We start from the raw sequence: 25,286 nt of genomic DNA, 5'->3' as shown, positions 1-25,286 counted from the left end.
CAGTGGGAGGCCAAATGCATGTTCTGAAGAATGTTTTTGATAAAATTTCTGGACCCCTCTCTAAATGCATGAGACGGGTTTAAATACTAATCATGAAACTTAAAAATAGAAATTACAAAAATAGATGAAGAGGTTTAAAATGCCCTGCCTCATTTTAAGCAAAAATAAACAAAAATAAAATATGTCTATGATTAATTCTGCATCTAGTCCTTCAAATAACAAATATCCAGCATCAGTTTTAAGAGTGTAGGTTGGGCGACTTCAGCTTTTAGTTGTCTTGTAAATACGATGTTGGTGAGCACTTGCACTATTTTTTTGGTAGAAGTAATCAAGCATTTCCGGGTCATCCATTAGATGTGAGCACTACAACAAAACCAGCGATTTGCGCCAGATTTAGCGCCAGATTTTAGTGCATTTTTTTTGTAATTGTGATGAGCAACCTGGCGCTAAATCTGGCTCTATTGTACAATTTTTAAAGCGTCCTTTTTTGCACCTGATTTTGCATCCTTTTTCATGCTAGATTTTGCATCATTTTTTACACCAAACTATGCATCATTTTTTGCGTCAAATTTTGAACCAAGATTTGCATCTTATTTTATGACAGGTTTTGCTTCTAGTTTTGTGTCATTTTTTGCATCTATTTTTCATTCTCTTTTGCTTCCTATTTTGTGTCATTCTTTGCTTCCATTTTTGCACCATCATTTGCATCAAGTTTACACTGTATTTTGAATCCAATTTAACGTCTTTTTATGCATCCATTTTGTGTCAGTTTTTGCATCTAGTCTTACACCAGGTTTTGTATCTAGTCTTACACTAGTTTTTGCTTCTATTTTTGCACCAGCTTTGGTGCCTATCTTTGCACCATGTGTTGAATTTGATTTAGCACCAAATTTTGCATCCATTTTTGTGCCCATTTTTGCATCTTTTTTTGGACCATTTTTTACATCCACATTTACGTTTGATTTGTCTCCATTTTTCCCATCTCATTTTGCACCATATTTTGCGTCACTTGTTTCATCCAATTTTGCATCATTTTTAACACCATCTCTTGCATCTAATGTTACATCATTTTGAGCATCCAAATTTGCATTTATATTTGCATCTTATGTTGAGTCATGTGTTGTGTCCACCTTTGCATCTTATTTTGTGTCTAATGGTACATTCAATTTAGAGCCATTTTTTACGTCTACTTTTGTATTTGTTTTTGCACCAAGTTTTGCATCCAATTTTAAGCTATTTTATGCCCCTTTTTGCACCATTTTTTTGTGTCTACTTGTGTCCAATGTTACACCATTATTTACACCGACTTTTTCATCCAATTTTGCATTTTTTTGGTGTCTAATTTTACATCGTTTTCACCATCCAAATTTGCATCTTTTTTTGCCTCATTTTGTGTCCACATTTGCATATAATTTTGTGTCTGAGTTCGAGCCTAAATTTGCATGTGATTAGGAATCATTTTTTACATCCAATATGGCATCCTTGGTTTCACCTTTTTTCAGCCCCATTTTGCATCTTGTTTTATGTCTTTTCTTACATCTTTTTTTTTTCCTTTTTTGCACCCAAGTTTGCATCCCAAATTTACACCATTATTTGCATCATCATTTGGCATATTAATTTGTAACGTTTTTTGCTTCTTTTTAACGCTCAACTTTGCATCTTATTTTACATCTAGTTGTCTTTTTTTGCATCTAACTTGGTGCCCATTTATGTGTCCTTGTTTTTGCCCAATTTGATATCCTTTTGTATGCCATGTTTTGTTCCCTTCTTTGTGTCAACTATTGCACAATTTTTCACTTCTAATTTAAAACACTTTGTATGTCAATTGTTTGCATTTTGTATTAATTCCTAGTTTAACATCCAATTTTACTTTCAATTTTGCATCCATGGTTACACCCGCATTTGACTTCTTATATAGAGTATATTTTTCTTTACATATATGACCCCATTTATAGATTCATAGTGAAATATATGATAGTTTCTAAATATCATTAAAGCAGATATCACAATTCAAAATCATTTGTAAAGAAATTTAAGAGAAATTGACAACATCCATCCAAAAAAATAACAATGTGTCATTAACAATTTTCAAAACATGTATAAAATAGCAACATAATACTAATAAAATCAGTATTATTTTTAATCAAAACAAGTAAAATTCAAATATGATTAACAAATCAAAATATTTCATGAATATCGTTATTCTACGATAAATTAACAACATACATAAATCAAACTCATCGTATGATTACAAAATCAAAATGTCTCATTGATATAGGGTAAATTCACAACACCCATCTAAACATAACAATGTCATTCTACACAATAATTTCTTCATAAAAAACAATGCATGTGCATGCCTAGCTACCACCACCAAGATCATCCTCATGATCATCTTGACCATCCTCATTACTCTGATCCACATCATCACCAACACCGCAACTATCATCATCATCTCCTCCTTCACCACCATCATCCTCATCCTCATCCTCATCATCTCCTGATATATGTTGAACATAATTTGGATCATCGTCTTGGCAATCATTACCTATAGCATTCTGACAAAAAAAATCAATATTACATGTTAGTATTAATTACATAACACAACGCATGTTTTTGTTATACAATGTTAACCATAAAATGAGGTAAGATATACTAGCATTTGCACCAGATGTTGCAAAGGAAACGCCGTAAGGCATAAATTGAAAAATACAAATACAACAAAAGAATACTTTGATAAAGAATAAAAATATATTGAATGCTCAAATCAATGCCCCATTAACTGGAAGCATCTAGTAGACATATCTATCAACATTAGGATTATACACAATGATCAAGAAATTTTCCATATACAAACAACAACTTCCACAACAACCTTTTGTCACATCCACATTTTAAGAAATGCCTTGGAACGTGATCAGAATCTTCCATATTGCCTTTTTCATTATGCAGATAAATCTTCCATATTGTTATTTTCATCATGAATATTGTTAGTTCATTGTTGTAAAGTGTTAGTGTGTTAAATTCAATACTATAAGTTCGACAAGTGAAAAACATTCCTCAATTAGCATAATATACATTTTTCTCTCACCGTGTATTTTTCAGTCAAAGAGCACAAGTAACATATTAACATGTATTTTCCCTTCATTATTTTCATCATAGAGCCAAGAAATCTACGTCTTATCTATAAAGTAACAAAAACATTTTGAAATAAGTTTAATATTTCAAGCCAGTGTCTAACCTATAAAGTAACAAAAACTTTTTGAAATAAATTTAATAGTTTAAGCAATTGACTAACCTACTTTAATAATTGAAAAATTCTCAAAGATGAATTATACTCCATAATAAGAGAGCCAACATTGGAGCCCATACTTTCACTAAAACCAAAAGAAACACAACCACTTGTTAAGAAGAAATTCAAGTAATAATAATAAAACAAAAATAATAAACATTTAATTATAAAACGGTATTTCCAACACACAAGTATAAATATACATGCTCTATGTCCATTGTTAGATTAAATGGGTGTGGAGAAAATTAGTAGAGAACCCAAAATTGTATTTCTAATTAGGATGGGTGGAGAAATGCTTTAAATGCAGGTTGTTGTCATTCTAATGAAACCCTTTGCAAAGGGGATGTTAAGATTCTGAGAGAAAAGCTAGGCTTGGTAGAGAACACCTTCCTTGTTAAACATTCCCCTACTGTAACCAAAAGGAAAGGGCAAGAGAAACAATAATTAGGTTTTTGTTCACAAGTTCTACAAAATATATAGGTGCTATTGATGTTTGAGTGAATAATGGGAGAGATTATTTATGAAATTGTGATAAGGCGCACCTAGTTTTGTCAGAAAGAGGCATATTAATGACAAGTACATCACATTTAGGTAGCATTTCGTCAAGATTTGTCTCCAATGTTGCTCCAGTTTCCTTTTCCAATTCGAGTCCAATAGAAAGACGGTCGTGGTAAAGAAGCTTACAATTGAAGGGCTGTACAAAGGAAAGCAATTCAATTCAACATCATGTAATGTTTATTATTATTAGATTGAAATTTTGAAACAAACAGCATGCATGCGTAAGAATTATGGAGCACTGATTTTTGAAAAGAAGTTTGCAACATCATGAAGTAGTACTAGATCCTAAGAATGAATACCTTCAAACGCTTAAGTAGTTCTTTGCCAATACGCCCTGCACCAATAGAACCAATAGTTTTCCCTTCTAGATCATATGACCTGTAAGAAATTGCTGCCACTTTCCAATCACCCTCAACAATTTGCTTATATCCAGGCACAAAGTTTCGCATCAATATGAGAATGCGCATTAGCTCATCTTCTGCCACGGACACCACATTACTTTCGCTGATCTTCAACCAATGATGATACAAACAAATCAATGGAATTAAAAAATATATCCAATATAAATAAAATGCGTTTTTTTAAAAGTAACTCGTAAAGTGAGAAAAATAAAGTTAAAAAATATAACAATGACAATTGTGTAGTTAAAGTGTAACCAAAACAAAAATATATATACAACAATAGAATAAATAAAATGCGTTGTTTTAAAAGTAACTCCTAAAGTGAGAAAAAATAAAGTTAAAAAAATATAACAATGACAATTGTGTAGTTTAAGTGTAACCAAAACAAAAATATATATATATATATAATAAACCTATCAAGTGTGGATCAAGCAGTTTGTGTCGGATTTAGCCCATAAAATGTCATTTTCAAATTTAACAATAGAATAAACCTATCTAGTGTGGATCAAGTAGTTTGTGTTGGATTTAACTCATGAAATGTCATGTTCAAATTTAATGGAGAGGGGTCGATTTAATGGAGAGGGGTTGAGAGTGGGAGCCACTTGTGAAGGGTAAAAATTATTCCGTAAGGCACTTAGTGAGACAGAGCCTTGCACAAACCTATTGACAACATCCTACAATTAGACAAATCATTCTTCCATCAACCATTGGAGCTGATCTCAACCTAAACGTAGGTCACCACGGTTAAAGAGAGGACATCATAACGAAACAACGAATTAAACATGGAACCGTCATTTCTAAAGGAAACAATGGTACCTAAAGCTATTCGAAACGTTCGAAGGAAGGAGCAAAATGTCATTTATAAGAAAATAGTAAACTTCGTCCACAACAACGCTACTTAGGGTGGAAATTGTTGGGAAAACCACCACAAGAAAGGAACAAAAAATGGGAAGGCTAGAAATGCAATTATCTTTGCCCTTGAAATGTCTGCTAAAAGGAGAGGAGAGTTCGAAGGAAATTAAAGAACTCAAAAGGCAGTCCTTGGAGTCATCATTGCCCGATTTGAGAGAGCTTCCATTTTTTGAAAGAGTTGTTTTACTTGCACCTCCCCTCTCCATTTTGTTAAAGAGTTGTTTCACTTGTTATGATATATATGAATGTTACAGTGTGCAGGGGTATGATTCAATTCCATACGAAAATACAAAACATCTTATAGGATTTCCTTATACCTCATAGGCAAACAACCATTGTCCCTTCTATAGATGAGCAGAATAAGTGCTTGGTTCTCTACACTAAATAAAGACAAAGTATAGTACTTATTGCTGACAAAATAGGATTTAAATCGCGGTTCAATTGCTTGACATTCAGCTGGTCGCAGAATTGTAGAGTGCATAATCATAAGTGATGTTGCGAACCTCATTGCTCAAAGTCTAAGGGTCTTGCGAGCCATAATCACAGCCATGTATGGCATATCTTGTGATTATTGCATTATATGAGGTCAATTCTTGTGAATACATTTCAGTTTATAATAAATTTTGAACCTCAACAGAGTTTTGGCAAGACCTGGTTGAGCTAGGACATCAACAACACAGCTGATATGAATGACATAATCTAGCCTCAAGAGGGAGCCTCTTTTGTTTCATCACTCTAACAATCTATGAAGTGGTGGAAAGCATAACAACTTCCCCTTGAATATGACACCTAAACTGAGTACAAATCCTAAATGATGCAGCCCTTGGTGCATGTCTCTCAAAGTATCGATATTTCAAATGTTGAAAGCTCTTGTGCCCATTTGATATGCATTCGATTGCAGTTCCCCTGAAGAAAGAATCTTATAAAGGTGAGGCCATGGTCAATATGTTAGCCATATCCATTAGAGTTGCCATTGCTTGACAACTTTAGTGTGATCAGTCCCACCATGATTCACATGGGCTTCTACTCAACACTGGCTGTTGCTATTGTAAGAGTCTTCAAGCTCGTTGAACCCATAGTATTGATAAGTGTATTCTTTGGGTCTCTGGTTTTCAAATTCTGCCTATGTTTTCCTCTCAGTATCATTATTTCAAATGCTGAAAGCTCTAATTCCCATTGTTGTGTATTTGATTGTGGTTTCCCTGAAGAAAGAAGCTTATAAAGGTGAGCCCGAGGCCAATATGTTGGCCATATCCATTGGAGTTACTATTTCAGCTTATGGGGAGGCCAAGATGAATGCATGGGAGGTGATTCTCCAGTTAAGTGCAGTTGCATGTGAGACTACCCAATTGGTTCTCATACAAATTCCACGAACATCAAAAGGGATTAAGTTGAATCCCATCACATCTTTGTTGCTCCTTGTTGCCTTGTTTTTCTTAGCACCCCCTGGGCCTTAGTAGAATACCCATTTCTGATAATCAGGGTCTCTTCCTTTGATTTGGATTACATGACATTTCTGCTTGTGCCTTGGCTCTTAATCTTGCAGTGTTTCTTCTGATAGGAAAGACTTCAGCCTTGACTATGAATGTTGCTGGTCTTGTCAAGGACTGGCTGCTCATAACATAATCTTTGTCTGTAATAAATGAAAAGGTTACAGTCATAAACTTGAGTGGGTGTGGACTGGCTTTTCTGGCTGTCTGTTACTATAATCATTTGAAACTTCAAGCTCTCAAGTCTAATGACAACCAACCAAAGTACCTCAGCAGTGCAGCTGATGCCAATGATGAAGGAGAAGGTTTGGTAATGATGAGTGGGAGATCCTCAATCAGAGATTCAGAACCAGTAGAGAAAAATCAAACTCAAGCTTCATGATTAGGTATTTAGATCATTAATATTGTCTTGTGCTAGAGATTATTGTTCTTGGATTGGCTCCTCTATGCCCAGATCTATTTGCAGGGAACAGGCCAGTCATTCACAGTGAAGAAGATAATGACAAGATTAGTGTATAATGATGGACAGGATGGTGCCCTGGTGCCAACCTAAATTTCAAGTAAGGAGACATCTGTTCATCAATTTGTCAAGAAGCATGGCCTACAATTCAATTGCTCTAAGCCTATCACTTCTTCCACCTGTCAAATAAATTGTTTCCTGTTTGTTTAGTTGACTATGGTTCTAATAAATATACTATTGTTTGATGTAAAAAGACAAAACAAAACAAAAAATATGGAAAGTTGTGACCCCATTTTCTAACTACAAATTGAAATCGGATTACCATAGTGACCACCTCTGCTTATTGGAATCAAAAAGGGGGTGGGTTATGCACAATCCTCCGTATCATTTGCTATTACCAGAGATAATTAAAGCCACCCTAAACTCAAGTCTTAACTATGCTGATAAGTGAATAAGTGCTTGGTTCTCTACACTAAATAAAGACAAAGTATAGTACTTATTGCTGACAAAATAGGATTTAAATCGCGGTTCAATTGCTTGACATTCAGCTGGTCACAGAATTGTAGAGTGCATAAAGTTATAATTCCAACAGATACCTACCAAATTTTAGGCAAAATTAACTGGAAAATATACCCAAAAAAAAAACTAAAATGTAAAACAATTAAACTATGCTTATGTTTGGACATGAAGCTATATAACAGCTACATGTACCCTAGTGGATATATACATGATTTGGACTTTTATTGTTTGGTCAGCAAAAAGAATTTCTTCAGGGGACGTCTTCCTGACTCTGCCATTTTGTCATATCTTCTTTTAATAATAATATTTCAACAGTTTTCTATAATAATCTTATTATCTTATTTATATTTCTACAATGTGTTTTTTTGTTATTCTTTCTTTATTTTGGAAGTTTCTCAGCACAGTCATTACTCCCATGACGCAGTAGAACACATAATTACTATCACTCAAGCAGATGAACCATAAAGCTTTCAACAATGACTGTGCAAATACCAAGAACATTTGAAAGTATTCCATTGCATACATTAATTGGATAACTTGTACATGACAAGAAAACCCATGTACATACTACAAATTAATGTATAACTTGTACATTACAAGAAAACCCATGTAGATGACTTGTCAAGCCAAAAAAGCAGCTAGGTTTAAAGCCAATAGGTTCACTAAAATGAAAATTTCCAAACTCATGGACTTTGCAGAGGTATCTTCGAGAAACATAAACACAATACCCTTCTCTGTAGCTACTACGCCAACAAGAGAAAGTTGAAACGTTTCCCAAAGGTCACAAGCAGTTATGTCAGATAAGAATAGAAAACTCACAGGTAAAGAAGAGTTTAAAGGCTATAAAAAGATGGAGACAACTCCGTACGTTATATGTCCATCGTAATGCTCTTTCAAGCTAGAATAGGCTCCAGGTCTGTTAGTAAAAGGCAAGAGACCAGCTAAAGGCAACAGGGGCTGATGGAAGCTTTCATTGGTTCTCTAGGCAAATCCATCAATGATATAAGTGTGAGGCATAGGAACCAGTAGACAATTGTAAAAATAAAAATCACAATCATAGCACTGTACCTAAGTCAAAGGTATAGTTGTAAGTTACTGTACACTGTTTTCCAAAAATAAACTAAAAATTTCAAGAAACTATTGATATCCTGATTAAAAGAAATGGCAAGCTACAATTTCTCATTTAGAAAAACATTCCAAAAATGTATCAATTAATGACTAAGGATACAAAAAAAATGTTCCAAAAGTTGTTAGGAAAGCTTTCTTGGGATTTGGCTTGTCTGGAGCAGGAAACATGGGCTGCATATATCTTTTTTTGTAACTGCCTAATGTAAGACATTTTGAAAGGGAGATTCAAGATGCTTCATCAAGGGGCTTGAAATTTTTCATGTATGGCCATTTTGAAAGGGAGATTCAAGCTCGAGGGGCTTCTAAACATCATGGTGGGCCTCTTCATATTTGCAGTCAATCTCCATTGTTCATTTCATGAAGCTTCAAGTGCCTAGAAATTCAAACCTATGTTATCACTGTAATTGGTTCTTACTGTTTTCGGATCAAAGGCACGAGTCTCTTTGTTTGTGGAATTTGATACATCTTCGGATCTTCCTCTAAATCAACGGCCTCATATAAAATATCTGGGCTTCCAATAGATTCTGATATCGGGTAGTGATCGTTAAAACTGTGGGCTGGGATTTCTCCATTAAAACACATTGAAGATGCATCAGAAATTCCAACCCGAGGTGAAGGTCTAATAGAAGACCTAGGAACTGTGGAAGAAGCCAAAAAAGAAACACGGCAACTAAATTGCTATGTTACAGATTACCTCAATATAAATGAGGATCTTCTAACACTTGCCCAGCGGAAAGAGGAGGAGGTAATTTTGAAGCTTAAGAGTTTTATTTTGAAGGATTATTTTTATTAGCATCAATGGTAGAATACATCATGTATTAAGCCCTTTTATACACGTTGCAGATGAGCTCTTTAGCTGAAAGAGTGGAAGGCTTGCAGATGGTACTTTCCAAGAATACAGAGGATAATATCATTATGGGTGGAACATTGAGAGCTCTTAGAGTCGAAATGGCTGATCTCAGACAGCAACATCTGATACTTAGGCAGCATTATGATGTTACTCAAATGAAGCTTAGGAATAGTGAATAGTAAACCATGGGCTTGCTTCAAGGCAATATGAAAGTACTGGTAGGGTGAAATAGGATGAAGCTCTAGAAGCCTGGAATCTAATTCAACAAACACAGAATCTCGCAGGGCATTATTTGTTCTTGATGCACTATTTGCTAGAGAACATTTGGTGCACATGATCCACAAAATCCCACAACCCTGATGCAGAAACTCTGCAGGGATGCAGGATTGACAACCTTAATGATAATCTGTTAAACTAGAATAAAAGAAAATTTTATAAGCACAAGGCACTTGTATCGTTCTCTTGCTTAAGAGAGAATCTGGTTCAAGATCATTTTCCTCCTTTTAACAAGTGCTCAATAGATTTCCTAGAATCAGAGGTCTGAAAAGAAAAAAACCAAGAGAAGAAATAGACGAGGCCCCAAAGCTAGTAATACCACTGGGATTCTGTAGAAGTTCAAAATGCAAACATGCAAATTAAATATAGGGTCTGTCAATGGTGTGAAAAAAAAACCAAAAAGAAAAACCATCTCCACGAGGTCTTAGATTATATGAAAGTCATCAAGATATAGAACTCATTCTCAAAGCAGAATGTGATTATGAAATTCATCTCTTTTCTTCCCCTTGAGCTTGTAACCAGTCGGCACTGTCCTGGTAGTGGTTCCCCTGAAATGAACACAAGGTGGATAAAACACTGGTCTAAGAAAACATGGATATTATACTAGGAAGTAAAGAAGATGGTATAGTAGCAGTTCTTTGTCAATGGAATGTACAGTTTAGCAACAGGTTATTTGGTACATAAAAGGCCTCTGTGTACCATTATCTCCTGCAGTCTTTTTTTCCCAATTGTATCCAACTTCGGGTCATCATGGTTTACGAACAAATTATAGATAAAGGAAAAGAAAGAAGAGAATATCTAAGAACAAAGAACATGGGAATGCATGCTACAAAACACTATTTTCATGAATTATGTAATTTCCCAAAAATGCCACGAAAGATAGGCAGCTCGTTCCATCACAGAATGTCAAGTTAGATTTATTTAAACCATAATAATGTAAAGATTTGAGCGTTTAGAACTTTTAGTCAATATGATGCATCATTTACTACAATCTTCCATCGTACTGAATACTGAGATGGAGATTGCAAAACGTGAAGAGTCGATGGGAAAGTTAACCCGAAAGTTAACAGCCATTGTTGCAAACCAAGATTTGCTTTTTGCAGAAACTGAACACCTGCAAGTGCATAGACAATTGCAAAATGCCAACTACAAAAAGGTTGAAACTGAGGCTGAATTGATACATTCCAAAAATCTGATGAATGATTTGAAAGGGAAAATATGTCATATGCATGATGAAATGTGCAGACTAAGGGCCGAAAAGAGTGATATGATCAAGCAGAATATATTGCTTAAGCAAGCAGCAGAAGCTAAAGACCAGGTTATTCTAAACATCCGGAATGAGGCAACTGACTTGTGGCACAGAGTACAGGTTTTAGAAGATGAAGTCATGGAGAAAGAAGGTCAAATTTCTATATTAAAGGGATCATTCTCTGAAGAGTATTGGTATTAACAAAGCATAAGAGCATGGATTCACCATCAGATTGGCCTTTTCTGTCAGGATGTTAGTAGGAAGAGAAGGAGATACTTGTTTTTGACCGCTTGGCAATGCAAGTTTCAGGTTCAAGCACCCCTCTTGATCCATATGGAACTGAACAGAGAACTGCTCATCCTCTGCAGATTGATTTATAGTCATAGTACAGTGCTTGAGGACATTACATTACAACATCTCTACCACACTGAGCTTGCAAAAACAGTCTAACGATTACAGAGCCCTACAAGATATCCACTCGTGTCAAAAAGGATTTAAGCTTGTTTGCAGATATTTTTGAGCTTTCAACTGTTTAAGTTTTGGTGGCAATGAACTCGTTGAATTGAACTGAACCTTTCAGACTGCCCAAAAAGAAGTCACGTGAACATCAAAATTCTCAGTTAAACTGCCCTAAAAAACAACAAAAATGTCACATGGACATCAATAACATTCTCAGCGGAACAATTGTGTAGAGATCTATCTCGTATTATGATGCTGATCTGGGGAAACTCAGGTGTCAAAGGAAAGCGCTTGTAAGGGAGAAAAGAGATACCAGTCATTCAGGGAATTGACAGCATCGGAGAATATAACTCAATGCTTACAGAAAACCCATTCTCACTATGCCTTGAAAGGTTTGCAATGGCCTCTAATGCATAGTCACTGCTATAAGTTTGGCTGCCAGCACATGATGATACTCTCCTAAGTGTAACTGCTACTATTTCCCAACAAGTGTCTAAGTGCACTCTCCTAATCACTCCCTAGAATGATTGTTAGAATGATTGTTTAGCAGTTTAGTGAACAGGAAAAGGCCATTAGGGAAACTGGTGGATTGAATTTTCATTAAAGCCATCAAACAACTAAGTTACTAACAACTGGATCAATTGAGTGTAAAATATGGTTTCGTCTTAACCTCTGATATCAAAAACTTTGAGGTCTGGTCAATAAATTTGTGATTAATGTGGATATATGCAACACTAAAACGATATTCCCTCCACTCAAATACGAAACCAAGGGGAAGCGCGAAGAAACAGACCAATAATCAAAGAAGAATGCAATACCCCAATTATCGCAAAAACATTTGACTGTCACATCAATTATAGAACGCTAACAAACTTATGCAAACGAGGGAACTGGTTGCCACTAAATTATATTTGAGCTGAGGTATATATACATCAAGTACACACCAAATTGCCTTATCGGCCTCGGACAAAATAAAAGGGCAGGTTGCACACGGCTATTAGTAGCAGCAACTAAGGCTGGTTTAGTTTTCGGCTCTCAAAGAGCCCAATACTCAAGGTAATGACCTAAGTGGGCGTTGAATATTTCAATCCATCTTTTCTACTGCTTCCCCACCACCGTTCCTGACAACAGTTGCCGCGATGTTTCATAATTACTTAGTACTCAAAAGAAATATGAAAGTTTACAGGAGAGGCATATCACAGTATAAATGAAACAGTCTAGGTCGGTGGCAGTCGGAGTTGGCTTGTGAGAGTTTTGGGTAATTTTGAAAGCATAGATGCTCCTCTAATTGCTCAACTCTGCTTCTATATTAGTACAGATCCCGGATAACAGACCTTTTGCAGAGCTCGTTCAAGGAAGACCTTTAAAAACTAGCAAGTTCAAGTAAGAAATCCAAAAATTCAGTGCAGCTCATGAGGCATACGTCAATTGAGTTATCTCGGGCAGTAGAGTGGAATGGCATTTGTCAATTGAGTTATCTCGGGTAGTACTGCTTACAACAGGAGAATGACAAGACCGTATAGCAGAGAGTTCAAAATCCGCATACATGATACAAACAAGGATTAGAAGAGTCTAAGAACAGTGCTCACTGTCTACAGAGCCAAGACGAATGCAAAAGAGTTCTTCCTTCAGTTCCCCATCTGAGAAATCAGTTGCATGCCAGACCCAAGTTTTATCACTACCTGCGTGCTCCTGAAGTGACATTGGGGAATGAACTGCAAGGCAAAAAGTTGAAATATTTCCAGAAAGTTGAAATATGGCAAATTTTTCCAATCAAGAACTCTAAATAATTTCATTAGGACAAGGCGTAGAGGATTCATGACGGCGACAAGAAAATAATGGCGCTTTGCAATTTTAGCACTCTCTTGCAGAAAAATACCTTTTCTGAAATCGTTTTGACCACGAAGAAACGCAGATGAACTGTTGGAAGTCGTGCAGAGAGAGATCTGGTGGCTCGTGGATCGATTCTGGGGCAATGTTTATGCGATTGCAAACCATGATTGTTCATATGCGAGCTACTGAGCTCGTTGAGAGGGATGCGCGCAATGGCGCCAAACTACCAAGAGGATTTGAATTTAAAGGCGGGATAGAATATCTATCGTCCGATCATGTCATCGATGGCCATATATTTGTGTTTCAGTAACGGATTTTCAAAGAATTTGAAATAGTATACATTTTATAGAATGTGAAATATTATACATTCTATTATTTAACCTGAATAATAGTTTTACTTTGGAAAAATAATTGGGCACATCAAATAAAATATTGATGCGACGGACATAGAACTCCGAAACAATAATGCACCCTTCTCTTACTCCAAAACAATAATGCACCCTTCTCTCGCTGATGTGTCAATGCTTTCTTTGAAGTGGAACTTAAAGAATTAAGTAATTATTCATGATTAAATTGGGATTTTATATAAATTAATTGATTATTTATTAATGTTAATTTCATTTTATAATTTTATAGTAATTTTTAATAGATTTTTGTTAAAGATAATTATTTGAGCTATTATTGTATCAAGATTTTTGTTGTGTCTTTTATTATTATATTTTAATCCACTTTAAACATGCTCAAAATATGTTTTCATCTTCATTTGTGGAGATTATCTACTTGCATATTCAAAAAGTTTTGATGTAGTTTTTGCCTTGAAAAATGATTATTGTGATTGTAATGGTGAGAAATTATTCTATAAAGAGTGTTAAGTGTTATTTAGAATAAATGAGAAATTCTTTTTGAATATATAAGACTAATCTTTGAGAGAATAGATATATATTCCCTAATTATCACATAAACAAGGGGTTAATCTTGCATTTAGTGCTTTATCTCTATAGAGTTTCGCTAAACAAAGGGAATACCTCCTCCTGCGTGACTTCGATTGTCCCTCCCTCTTACAGGATTGCAAAGCATTAAGAATTGAATCTTCTTTATTTTAAAGATGTAGTCTTGTCGAATATACCAAAAACATAGTAGGATTCTTTCATTATTGACAACATCAAGCACATGTGCAAGGGAAGTATTCATCTATGGATGGTTAACAAGTTCATTAATAACTACAAGCAAACGCTTCAAACTATGTATTTAATGATCTCTAGTCATCATCTAAAGAGTTCAAGAATCAAATCAATTCTAACCTAAGTTCTAAGTATATGGTAAACCTCTACTCTAGAGGTTCTATTATTGTAAAATTTCACAACTATGGAAGTTGTGGCAAGGTCTTAAAGGAGGGACTTTCTTTTTGGGGAAAAACTAACCTTTTTTCAAAAGATAGTTTCTATAATTGAATCCATCTTCAATATCCATTTCTTCAACCCCACTCTGCCGGATTTGAATATTGAATCCCCCCTACTTATTTTGGGATGAGATGATCTTTCAAAAGCCAACATAAATATATTGGGGACTTACAACAATATACAAACTAAGCAAGGAAGGGTATACACACATGTGTTAGAATTTGAATTGAAGTTGACTTGAGCAAAGGTATAACAATGCATATTTAATTAAATATTGGTGATTTTAACAACCACGTCCATTAGATTAAAATAATGATATTTTATGTGTATCTATATGCAAAGACAAAATACTTGAAAGGCACCTTCCCAACAACAAAGGTCATTATAAGAAAAATGGAAAAATAACAAGTTGATGGGTGGTATGATTGAATGAAGAATCAAAGGGCAAGAAAGAAGAGACATCCAAGTTTAGTCCTAATAAAAGATTTTATGGCCCCTTCCAAGGAGTGCGTTATTAAGAGGGACACAAACATGATCATGGAGTCTGTGCTAAAGTCTTATGGGAGAAATAGGAAGCATGTGAATGAGATATTATGGATTTCAAAAGAGAAATCATGTTATTCAATCCAATAGAAGCAAGGGGATTGGTGCTACTTGAGACTCCATAAGCTCTAAATCAATTGGTGAAAGCAAGAAGTCTAAAAGATAAATGCAAAGAAAGGAATATCCATCTATGTACAAATCTACAATAAATAAATTCAAAATTATACAGTGTTTCCATATAGACAATGTTAGGTCCCTATAACACTAGTGATTCCCCCATTACTAGTGTCATTGTGGCCCTTACTGTTATTGTTGTGCCCTTATTGTCCCCATATTGTTATTATTGTGCCCCATAGAAGCCCACTATTGTTATTTTTGTGCCCTTATATTATTATTGTTATGTTGACTTTGATTATATTGTGACCCCTTAGACTCCTATATATAGAAATGAGGCTTTGTCATTTGTATCATCCAATAATTGTTCTTTTGTGTAATGTAAAGGAGGTTGCCCCCTCGAAGAGGCTGATTTCTAATTTGTTGATCTATCTTTTCTATCTTTTTGTGAGTTGGTTTCATAACAGACAACCTAGGTTCGAACCCTAAAAAGTGTAGGGTCTTTGTGAGTGTTTGTGAGGGAATGTGTTTGACATCACATAATTGGATTCCCTTCATCATCAAAGAGACATGTGTCCCAAAATTCAATTTGGTTTAAGTGGATGTTAATATGATACATTGTATATTTTCTGAGGGTAGTAGCACAATTGGAAAAAAGCATGTTGGCAAGCCCTTGTGTATCCAAGTGATCGAAAGTTCAATCCCCCAGACATATCTCACCAATTGAACTTAAAAAAAATATGATACATTGTATATTACAAATCCATTAAGTTAAGTAATGACCTTGGCTAACCCAAATATTTAATTAGAATTTAAGCTCAAACACAACATTAGAAATGAAACCTTCACTCTAGATCTAAGGATATAGGGGTCAACATTGGATATTGGATACAAGACAAGGTGATCAAATGTATCTCTTGGACTAGCATTATTTACAAAGGAATACAAATTTTAATGCTTATATTAACATGTATGTATAATATAATAATGAAATAGTCACTCTTTAGTTCATGGATAAAAGTGTTGGTGTGGAAGGAAATCTCGAGGGATGTGTCACTATAGTCATAAAAATTGCATTTATTGTGGCATATGGAGAACTTATTAATTGGGTGTAGCTTTAAAAATGGATAGGAGTGTTATCCTCCCCACCTAACTGCAATTCCTACAAATGACATATTTAGTGATTAATGAGTATATTGTTGTAATAATTTTGAACCCTGTGTTAAGAAATCCCTATGCAATCCAATTTAACTTAGGTACCATCCTCAAAATGAGGAGAAGTCATTTGTGGGTTTCCTTAGAATGTGTATTTCAAGGAAGAATGTGTACTTTGTCGATATGTTGAAAGGTTTTACGGTCTTTGTGTTTTAGTGTACCATGTCATGTTTGGCATTGAGCGTTGGGTGTGTTGGAAGCCAACTCTTGGTAAACTCAAATACACTTGTCCTAAGGAGGGAGTTGGGGTTTTAAGGTTCTCTAGTTGTAAAAGCTTTCAAAGTCAATGTTTTTCATCCTCTTCTTGCATATTGCAGCCTCAAGGCCATTCGATGAGTTGGTGGTCATGCTTAAGGTTTTCATCCTATTCTTTCATTGTGCTTAAGGTTGATTGGTACCTTGTTCCATGAATTATGATCAACTTTGGGTCCTCTTTCAGTAGACACCTCCTAGCCACAGTATTAAAGGCAACATATTGGTTTCCTTTACTAATTTTAGCTTGTAATAAATTTAGATGTAATGGTTGTCACACGCGTTCATATACAACTACCTCATAACAAAGCTAACACAAGCACTTCTACCCATGCCTACATCACATCACAGAGGAGGAATCAATCAATATTATTCAATATCCCGCATTCGAGTATCCCTCCTTTGAGGATTCAATCCAACATTTATGGAGATCAGGTCATCCATTTACAATAACTAGCTTTGCCATATAGCATGTTCATATTCCTATTGTCATGGCCGAAAGTACCACCGACATATATCTTATGCAATACGAATAAATAATTAGAACGCCTCAATGGATGCAATTCATCCTATAATGCATAATGCATATATTAGATAACCCGAACCATAGGCTCTACCGTTTCAAAACAAAATCATTTATCATACATAATCAATAATCCGTCTGCCACAGTTGCATGACACGTTAACATGTGTATCTTAGGGATTATGCACAATTAATCAGAAGCGCAGCATTGGATGCATAGCACAAATAACTTGTACCATAGTTTATACAGTCGAGCCTTAACCATAGTTAACAAATTTGCATAGCGGCTCAAGCACGACTATTCACTATCTTAACAAAAGACAGGTTAACACCAATTCTACATAAGATCCACATACTGTGACTGTAATTAGAATTTCATTTATGTGCATCCATAAAATCATCTCATTAACGCCACATGCAGTGCATTTAAAACTCAAGCAAATTCTCTCATATGCTAAGGAATTTATAACATAGAGGGTAAGAAACCAACATACAGAACAATCCACGCAAGTGAGTCAAACTAGATCAAAAGAGAGAACGACACTTGGAAAACAGAGCACCGCTACCCAACCTAGAAATGACTCTTCAGTTCACCACCGAGTCGAGGTTCTTGCCATGGATCAACCGCCTCCAATTGATCTATTCAATGGGTATTTAATACCTTCTTTCATGATATGGTTTCCATTAGCGGTGTCTCGCTTTTATGGATCTTTTTATCCATTTGCGTAGGCTTATCTCATAAAAGCTCACCTTTCTCTCCCATGAGGATTTTCCTCATAGAAGATTGCCTTTCTCTCCCGCACAACTTTTATGTTTTTCTCAATGGATATTTATCTCCAATCCATCCAACTTATCTAGAATTAAATCGAGAAGCTTTACCATGAAAGAATTATCATTTCCCATTCACCAATGTGATTTGGCAAGAATCTCATCTCTTGGTGTCTCGCTTTTCCAAGTGATTAATTTATTAATAATGTATTTACTTTTTATATTACACATCATACCTAGCTTTTCTCAGCTTAGGTTTGAAAAGTTTGACACACAAGGGAGGGGTGTTACATTTTGGATCCCTCTCTTTCCTTAAGATCCCTCCAACTGCAGCTAGAGTTCTTAGATGACTGTAAGGAGGAAGCCCCTATTGGAAAGGGACAGACAGTTTGAAGGTGTCTATCTTGTTGGTAATTCCTATATCGAAAAGTTGTATTTTCATAGTCCAGGGGTTGGGAATACACAATTCCCATCCACTTGAGCTCAATTTTATCTCGCAAAACTTCATTGGGATCTACCTAAACACATATGCAAACATAGGTGAAAATGCCTTTCAAAAGTCTTTCCCTGTCTACTTTGACGAATCTTCCAATAAAATTGCCCACTTTTTCTAAGAGATCTAGATGGGTAAAGTGAATGGGAAAACTGGGAATCTTACCCATACTAGAGTAGTCATCGGCAACATAGTGAGAGGATGGAAGTTGGGAAACCATGGCTTCACTAGAAGACCAACTCATCCCCAAAACCATGGACCTTGGTCAAGGATTTTTTTCTTATCCTCAAGACATTTGAAGATCACCACAAAAAAACATGGGTCTACATCCACCCAAACCGGCATTCATCCAATCCTATCATAATCGAACAGAAAAACGCTACTTTTTCAATAGAAAATGGGGAATAAAAGTATCACCCAAGGATAATGACCATCGCATCAAGCGCTCAATCATAAGGGAGGAGCAATAATTTGACAATCACACGTCCTTGATTTCTGTTGATTTAACTCTAAACACTCACGTAATATTCTCTTGCTTGGCGAATTAAACACCACTGCATGGAATGGACGAGGATTGAGCCGAACCCTGGATGAAGCCCACTTCATTCTCATCTAAACACAAAACTATATATACGTCAAAGCTATTACAATAGATTCTGACTATCAACACCTCGAGGTTCTGTTTATATGTGGCTACCTTTTATGGTTACTATTGAATGTGTGATTGGCAATAGTAATGGCAACTTAGGGCTGCCAAATTTCCTTCGATTCCCTCACTACATCCTAACGCAAATAGTTGTTCAATGCCTTGGTTGTCTTTCAAAACTGGTAGGCAGCGTCTTCTTTGATATTTCTCGATGGTTTTAATTCCACTACAATCACAACTTTCATTTACATAAACTTCGTGTTTTCGCACGAGCGACGATTGTTCCAAGGTGAAATGTCACTTGGATGGTTTCAATGTTGTTGACCCATCATAACTAACTAACGTATATGCCCATTACAATTTTATACCACCCCATTATCAATATCAATTATGCATGGGAACCAATTAAAGCAACTTTTCACATTAATTTTATATGAGCATGAGAACATGTGTTAACAAGCAGCCCATAAAGCCTCATTTTGAATGCCATAGTCACTTAGAAGGAATTCCTCTTGTAATAGCATCCTCCCTACTAAACTTTGCTAGTGCTAACATTAGAACCACCATTACAACAAGATATCTTTCTAGTGTTGACAACACCATTATAGTAAGATACCTCAAGAGAGACAGAAAAATTAAAAAGTATGATAGTAATACGTATCCAGAAGATGGTATTGAAACTAGTAATTGTTCACGAATCCATAAGATTGTAAGGTCATTCTCATTATCATAATCATTGTCATCATCATCACCATCATCCTTGTCATTGTTATTGCCATCATTACATTATCATCATAATCACCATTCATGCCATCATCATCATCATTATGGACATTGTTTGCAATTGTTCATAATTGTAGATGTTGTAAGAAATATCATCAACCCAAAAAATGTGATCAGTGCTAGAAAAGGGTTGTTTAGGACACATTGATATACGTAAGAGAAATAACAACTCTATTTTTGACAGATGATCGATGATCATCATCATCACCACCATTATCATTTTTATCATCCCCATCATCATCATTAATGTAATTTCTATCGACATTGTTGTAATCATGCATCATCATCATTCATGCCATTATTGTTTTTGATGATGACCTAGATGAAAATGATGATCATGACACCAAAGATAATGCTTATGATTATGACAATGACAACATCTAAAATTGGGAAGATTCGCCAACGTCATTAGCATCATCATCATCATAATCATTGCCATCATCATCATTGTCATTGTAACCACTATCGTCTTTATCATCATAATCACAATTCATGTCATCGCCATCATCTTCATTTTCATCATTGCCAATATTATTGACATTGTCATCAATTGTTCATAATTGTCAATGCCATAAGGAATATCATCAATTCAGAAAATATGATGAGTGTTGGAAAAGGGATGCAAAAGCGAACATAGAAATGGGGGCAACAATAGAAGTAAAATTGGATGAAAAGTGGATACAACATAAGTAGATGCACAACAACATGAAAAACCTGACACAAAAGTGGATGCAAAAGTAGATGCAGTTGTCAATGCAAACTTGGATGCAAACATGAAGGCAAAAGTGGAAGCAAACATGGGTCCAATGGTAGGTGTAAAACTTGGCACAAATTGTGGTGAAACAAATGTGGATGCAACAACGGAAACAAAAGTATATGAAAAAATGGATGAAACAAAAGTGGATGCAATAGGAGATGCAAACGTGGAAGCAAATGTGGTTGCAATGGTAGGCGCAAGATATGGTGCAACAAAAGCGGATGTAACAATAGACAAAAAATATGCAAAATAAGATGCAAAAATGGATGTAAAAGTGGAAGCAAACATTGATGCAACAGGCAAAACAAAATTGGATGCAAAAAATGGATATAATGTAAGTAGATGCAAAAGTAGATACAAAACGAGATGCAAAACCCAATGCATAAACCTGACATAAAAGTGGATGCAAAAATAGATGCAATATTTGATGCAAAAGAGGATGTGAACATGGATGCAAAATTGGAAGCAAATGTGGATACAACAGTGAGTGCAAAACATGGTGCAAATTGTGGCATAACAAAAGTGGATGTAATGATAGATGCAAAAAAAGAATCAAAGTATGATGCAAATGAAGATGTAAAAAGGGATGCAAAAAGTGAAATTTAAAATGGGTGCAACAGTGGATGCAAAATTGTGTGCAAAAGTGGATGCAATAGAAGTCGATGCAAAAGTAGATGCAAAACAAGACACAAAACCCGATGCAAATCCCGGTCCAAAATTGGATACAAAAAGGGATGCAAAAATAGATGTAGTAGTTGATGAAAACCTAGACGCAAATGAGGATGCAAACGTGGATGCAAAATTATAATCAAAAGTGGGTGCAAAAGGAGGTGCCAAACTAGGTGCTAATTGTGGCACAAAAATATTAGATGCAATAGTGGGTACAATAATAGATGCAAAAGAGGATGTAAATATGGATGCCAAACAAGAGGGCAAAGTGGATGCAACAAAAGTAGATGCAAAATTTTATGCAAAACTAGACACAAAACACGATGTAAAACTTGGCGCAAAAGGGATGCACAAATGGATGAAAAAATGGATGCAAAAAATGATTTAAAAAATGATGCAAAAAAGGATGCGAAAGTCGATGCAAAAGTTGATGCAAGTGTAGGTGCAAAAAGTGGATGCAAATGAGGATGCAAAAGTATGTCAAACAAAATTAGGTGCCAAACTTGATGCAAAACCTGGAACAAAACCTGGTGTAAAGGATGACACAAAACTTGGCATAAAATTTGGTGCAAAACGTGGTGCAAAACCTATTGCAATACCTGGTGCTAAACTTGGTGTAAGATTTGGTGCAAAACTTGATGCAAATTTTGTGTCAAGTTTTGCACCATATTTGATAAATGGATGCAAATAGCACCAAAAATGGGTTCTAGATGCAAAAAAAGAAGTAAAAAGGGACGCTAATCGCTGGTTTTGTTGTAGTGGAGGTTTCAGTAGGTATTGCCAATATGCCTCCCAGTTCAACCTGTTTACTTGTTTAATTGCCTCTGTCCTTTCCTCTGCTGCCTGTTTCCATACTTCTTGCAGCTGTTGTGCTTTTGGAAGAAAACCAGGGGTGGTCTCTGCTACCAAATTAGCCTTGTGTAGATTTTCATTTACGGACTCGACGACATTGTTTGTTGCTACTGCCGCATCCTCCATTACCTGTTCTACCTATCTTAATCGAGAATCCCATTTTGCAAATAAAATTTCTTTGTGCAATTCATCAATTTTGGGCATGTCTGCTCTTTTCCCTTCTTCGAATTTCTGCCAGTTCAAGAAGTCTGAGACTTTCTTAAAAATTGAATCATATTCAAGATGTAATTCTACAACTTGATTGGTTATATTATCACTCATTTCGCAGAGAGAATTCCACTACGAAATCTTATGGCATAATAGTTCTTTCTGTTGTAACAGCTGGGAATTGAGACCAAGTTCCTCTATGACAAACTATTCTATTTTGGGATCATCTTTATGCATATTTTTTAAGCTCTGTAAGTGTTCTTCTTTACTAGCTAAGCTGCTCTGATGTGCCAACTATATTTTCTGAAAGTCTTGCTGAAGTTTTTCCAACTGTATTTCCACTTGTCGATTAATGCTGACTTGCTGTAATTGTTGTTCCAATAACAAAATCCTATCTTCTTTTTATTTAAGCAGTAGTTGTACCTCTTCTACATTATCAATGGTTTCTGAAGCATTTTCACCTGCTGTTGGCATTAGAGAAGGTATGTAATTGCCACTTATTTCATTATCTTTTCCTTTAATTCATAACTTCTTTACATTATGAAATGGCCATATGGTGAAAGATTATGATAAAGTTTAGAAGAATTTGTGAGTAACGTAAAATGAATAATTATTACTTTTTCCTATGCAGAAAAGGAAGAAAATGGAAGATTGCCATTCCAAAGGAAAAAACAAGATGAAATCAATTGTTGTCCCTTTGACAAGGAACTGCATCCAAACGAGGCAATCCAGATTAGAGCATATAAGCTAGGAAAAGGAAGAGGAGATACCAAATCGGTGCAAGAGAATGAAGGGATAACAGAGAAATAATGGTATGGTGAATCCCTCAGGATCCTTTGATCCTGAGGGATCACTACCTTAAAGAATATCTGTATCTTTGGTATTTCCACCCGGCTGCTATAAAGAGGGACAGTGTTGCTAGCCCAAGGGGTAGATTATTGTTGTTTTATGAAATTCACTATTGTAACTTAAACCTTGATCATCAACTCTCTTTAAAGAGTGATTACTGTAACTCTATTTTGATGACTAATACATAAACTCTCTTGCTGTTCCGTCTTTGATTCTGGAGTAATCACAACAGTGCATCCCTGAAGGCTAAGGGCCTGGCCCTGGTGGATCACTTGCTTCCTGTACCATTGTTTTCCAATTCCAAGTCGTGTGTGGTTTGATTTCTCTTATTTACTTTGTTCAGTAATCTGTTGTTCCTTATTATTTCATGTATTAGCTCTGTTATATTTCACTCATATTTGAATAGTAAGGCTATCCTCTACAACTGAAATGTTATGTTGTTCATTCTGAATTTATATTGCATTGTCATTCCTTTACATATTGATATTATTGTATAACATTGTTGTTCCTTACAGATTACCATTACTGTTCGTTTACAGAGTAACAGTGTTGTGTATTTATAAATCAGTACTATTACTTATTTATCTACGGTTTACCTCCAAGTGTGATTGTTGTTTATTGGTATTATTGTTCCCTTGTAACCGCAATTGTTGTTTCTCCAGAACCATGACTATTATTTGTTATGCTGAAACTCAGATTACTGCTTCCTTCATTATAGATGCGTCGTGTGTAATATTTGATTTAGTTTGTTGTACATTTACATTTGATTCAAGTTGTTGTTCTATATTTCATAACTCACTTTAGTTTGCTCTTCCATTTTTGGTTTGTTGTTCAAATCATTTATGAGATAAAGGTTGTTGCTTAATTCCTGTAGATTACAATTATTGCTTCATTCATTTCTATAGGTTAAAGCTTTGTTGTTCAATATTTTTAAGTAGATTAGTTGTTGTTCCCTTTCCTGTTATTTGAATTATCATTTCAAGTAATTGCTTTGGTGTGAACAGAATGATTTGAAACTGTAGTGAACATTGACTATTGTTGTCCAGTTCCTAGATTGATGATCTTCTCCTTGATTTCTTTTCAATTGCATCAGTTTACAAAGGGAAGAGTTATCATTACTGCACCCTTGACTGATGAAGTGCTGTAGTTTCTTAAATGAATGATTTAGTTACAAGCATTTCAACTTCTTGTCATTACATTTAGAGTTTGTTTCCAGCATTTAGTTACTTTTGCAAAAGCACTATACTACTAGCATTACTCTTGACAAGTGACCACCTCAGACTGAGTACACTCTTTGAGATAAAAAATCATACCTGGATTGATAATTAATGTAGGGTAAATATATGTGAAAAAGACCCTTTTTACTGCTTGACACTTGTGACCTGCGACAGCCTAGTGAGATTTGCCAATGGATCTGTAGATGGGTCTTTCCAGAGAACATCCAGAGGTTCATCCTCGGGAGTGAGCACATAATCCAATTTTCTTTTCTCTCTTTGTCTTCTCAAGATGGATTTATGTTGAGGGATGTAGAATACATCTAGAGGAGGAATTTCCTCTATTCTCAATACAATCTCAGATGTGGGAGCAATGGGAATATGCTCCATTTCCTGAATGGTAATAACGCTTTCTATTACCATTTCTACGGTTTTCTCTTGTGGGTTTGTTGGTGGCTCTCCATTTTGTTCCTCTGTATTCAGTATCTTATTAAAATTTTCCCATTCCCCTTCTATATCAATCATGAGTGGTTTTGCAAGGGAAGTTGAGGCTTCAGCTTGTTTCGCAACTGAA

The 25,286-nt window shown here is 35.4% G+C and overlaps 1 protein-coding gene across 3 annotated transcripts; it reads right to left on the bottom strand.

The window, feature by feature from the left end:
- Positions 1-2,100: 2,100 nt before the first annotated feature.
- On the bottom strand, positions 2,101-13,668 carry LOC149205221 (formate dehydrogenase, chloroplastic/mitochondrial-like). Of its 3 annotated transcripts, XM_089394956.1 has the most exons (4): positions 13,474-13,668; positions 4,150-4,359; positions 3,835-3,986; positions 2,417-2,558 (listed from the first exon to the last, which is right to left on the bottom strand). In XM_089394956.1, exons 1-4 carry the CDS (start codon positions 13,600-13,602, stop codon positions 2,549-2,551), a joined length of 501 nt encoding a protein of 166 aa, XP_089251082.1. In that variant the 5' UTR covers positions 13,603-13,668; the 3' UTR covers positions 2,417-2,548. The 3 variants fall into 3 exon arrangements, with proteins under 3 accessions (XP_089251081.1, XP_089251080.1, XP_089251082.1); XM_089394955.1 differs by lacking the exon at positions 3,835-3,986 and having other exon boundaries at positions 2,101-2,558; positions 4,150-4,354; positions 13,474-13,665; XM_089394954.1 differs by lacking the exon at positions 3,835-3,986 and having other exon boundaries at positions 2,101-2,558; positions 13,474-13,662.
- Between the last annotated feature and the right edge of the window lie 11,618 nt (positions 13,669-25,286).

Source organism: Pinus tabuliformis, chromosome 1_2 (genome assembly GCF_031772625.1).
Source record: "Pinus tabuliformis cultivar Carrire ecotype Pingquan chromosome 1_2, CPIR1, whole genome shotgun sequence".
In the NCBI taxonomy this organism is placed as follows: Eukaryota; Viridiplantae; Streptophyta; class Pinopsida; order Pinales; family Pinaceae; genus Pinus; species Pinus tabuliformis.
The sequence above is the reverse complement of the archived record's forward strand: the minus strand, read 5'-3'. Positions and strand labels throughout refer to the sequence as shown.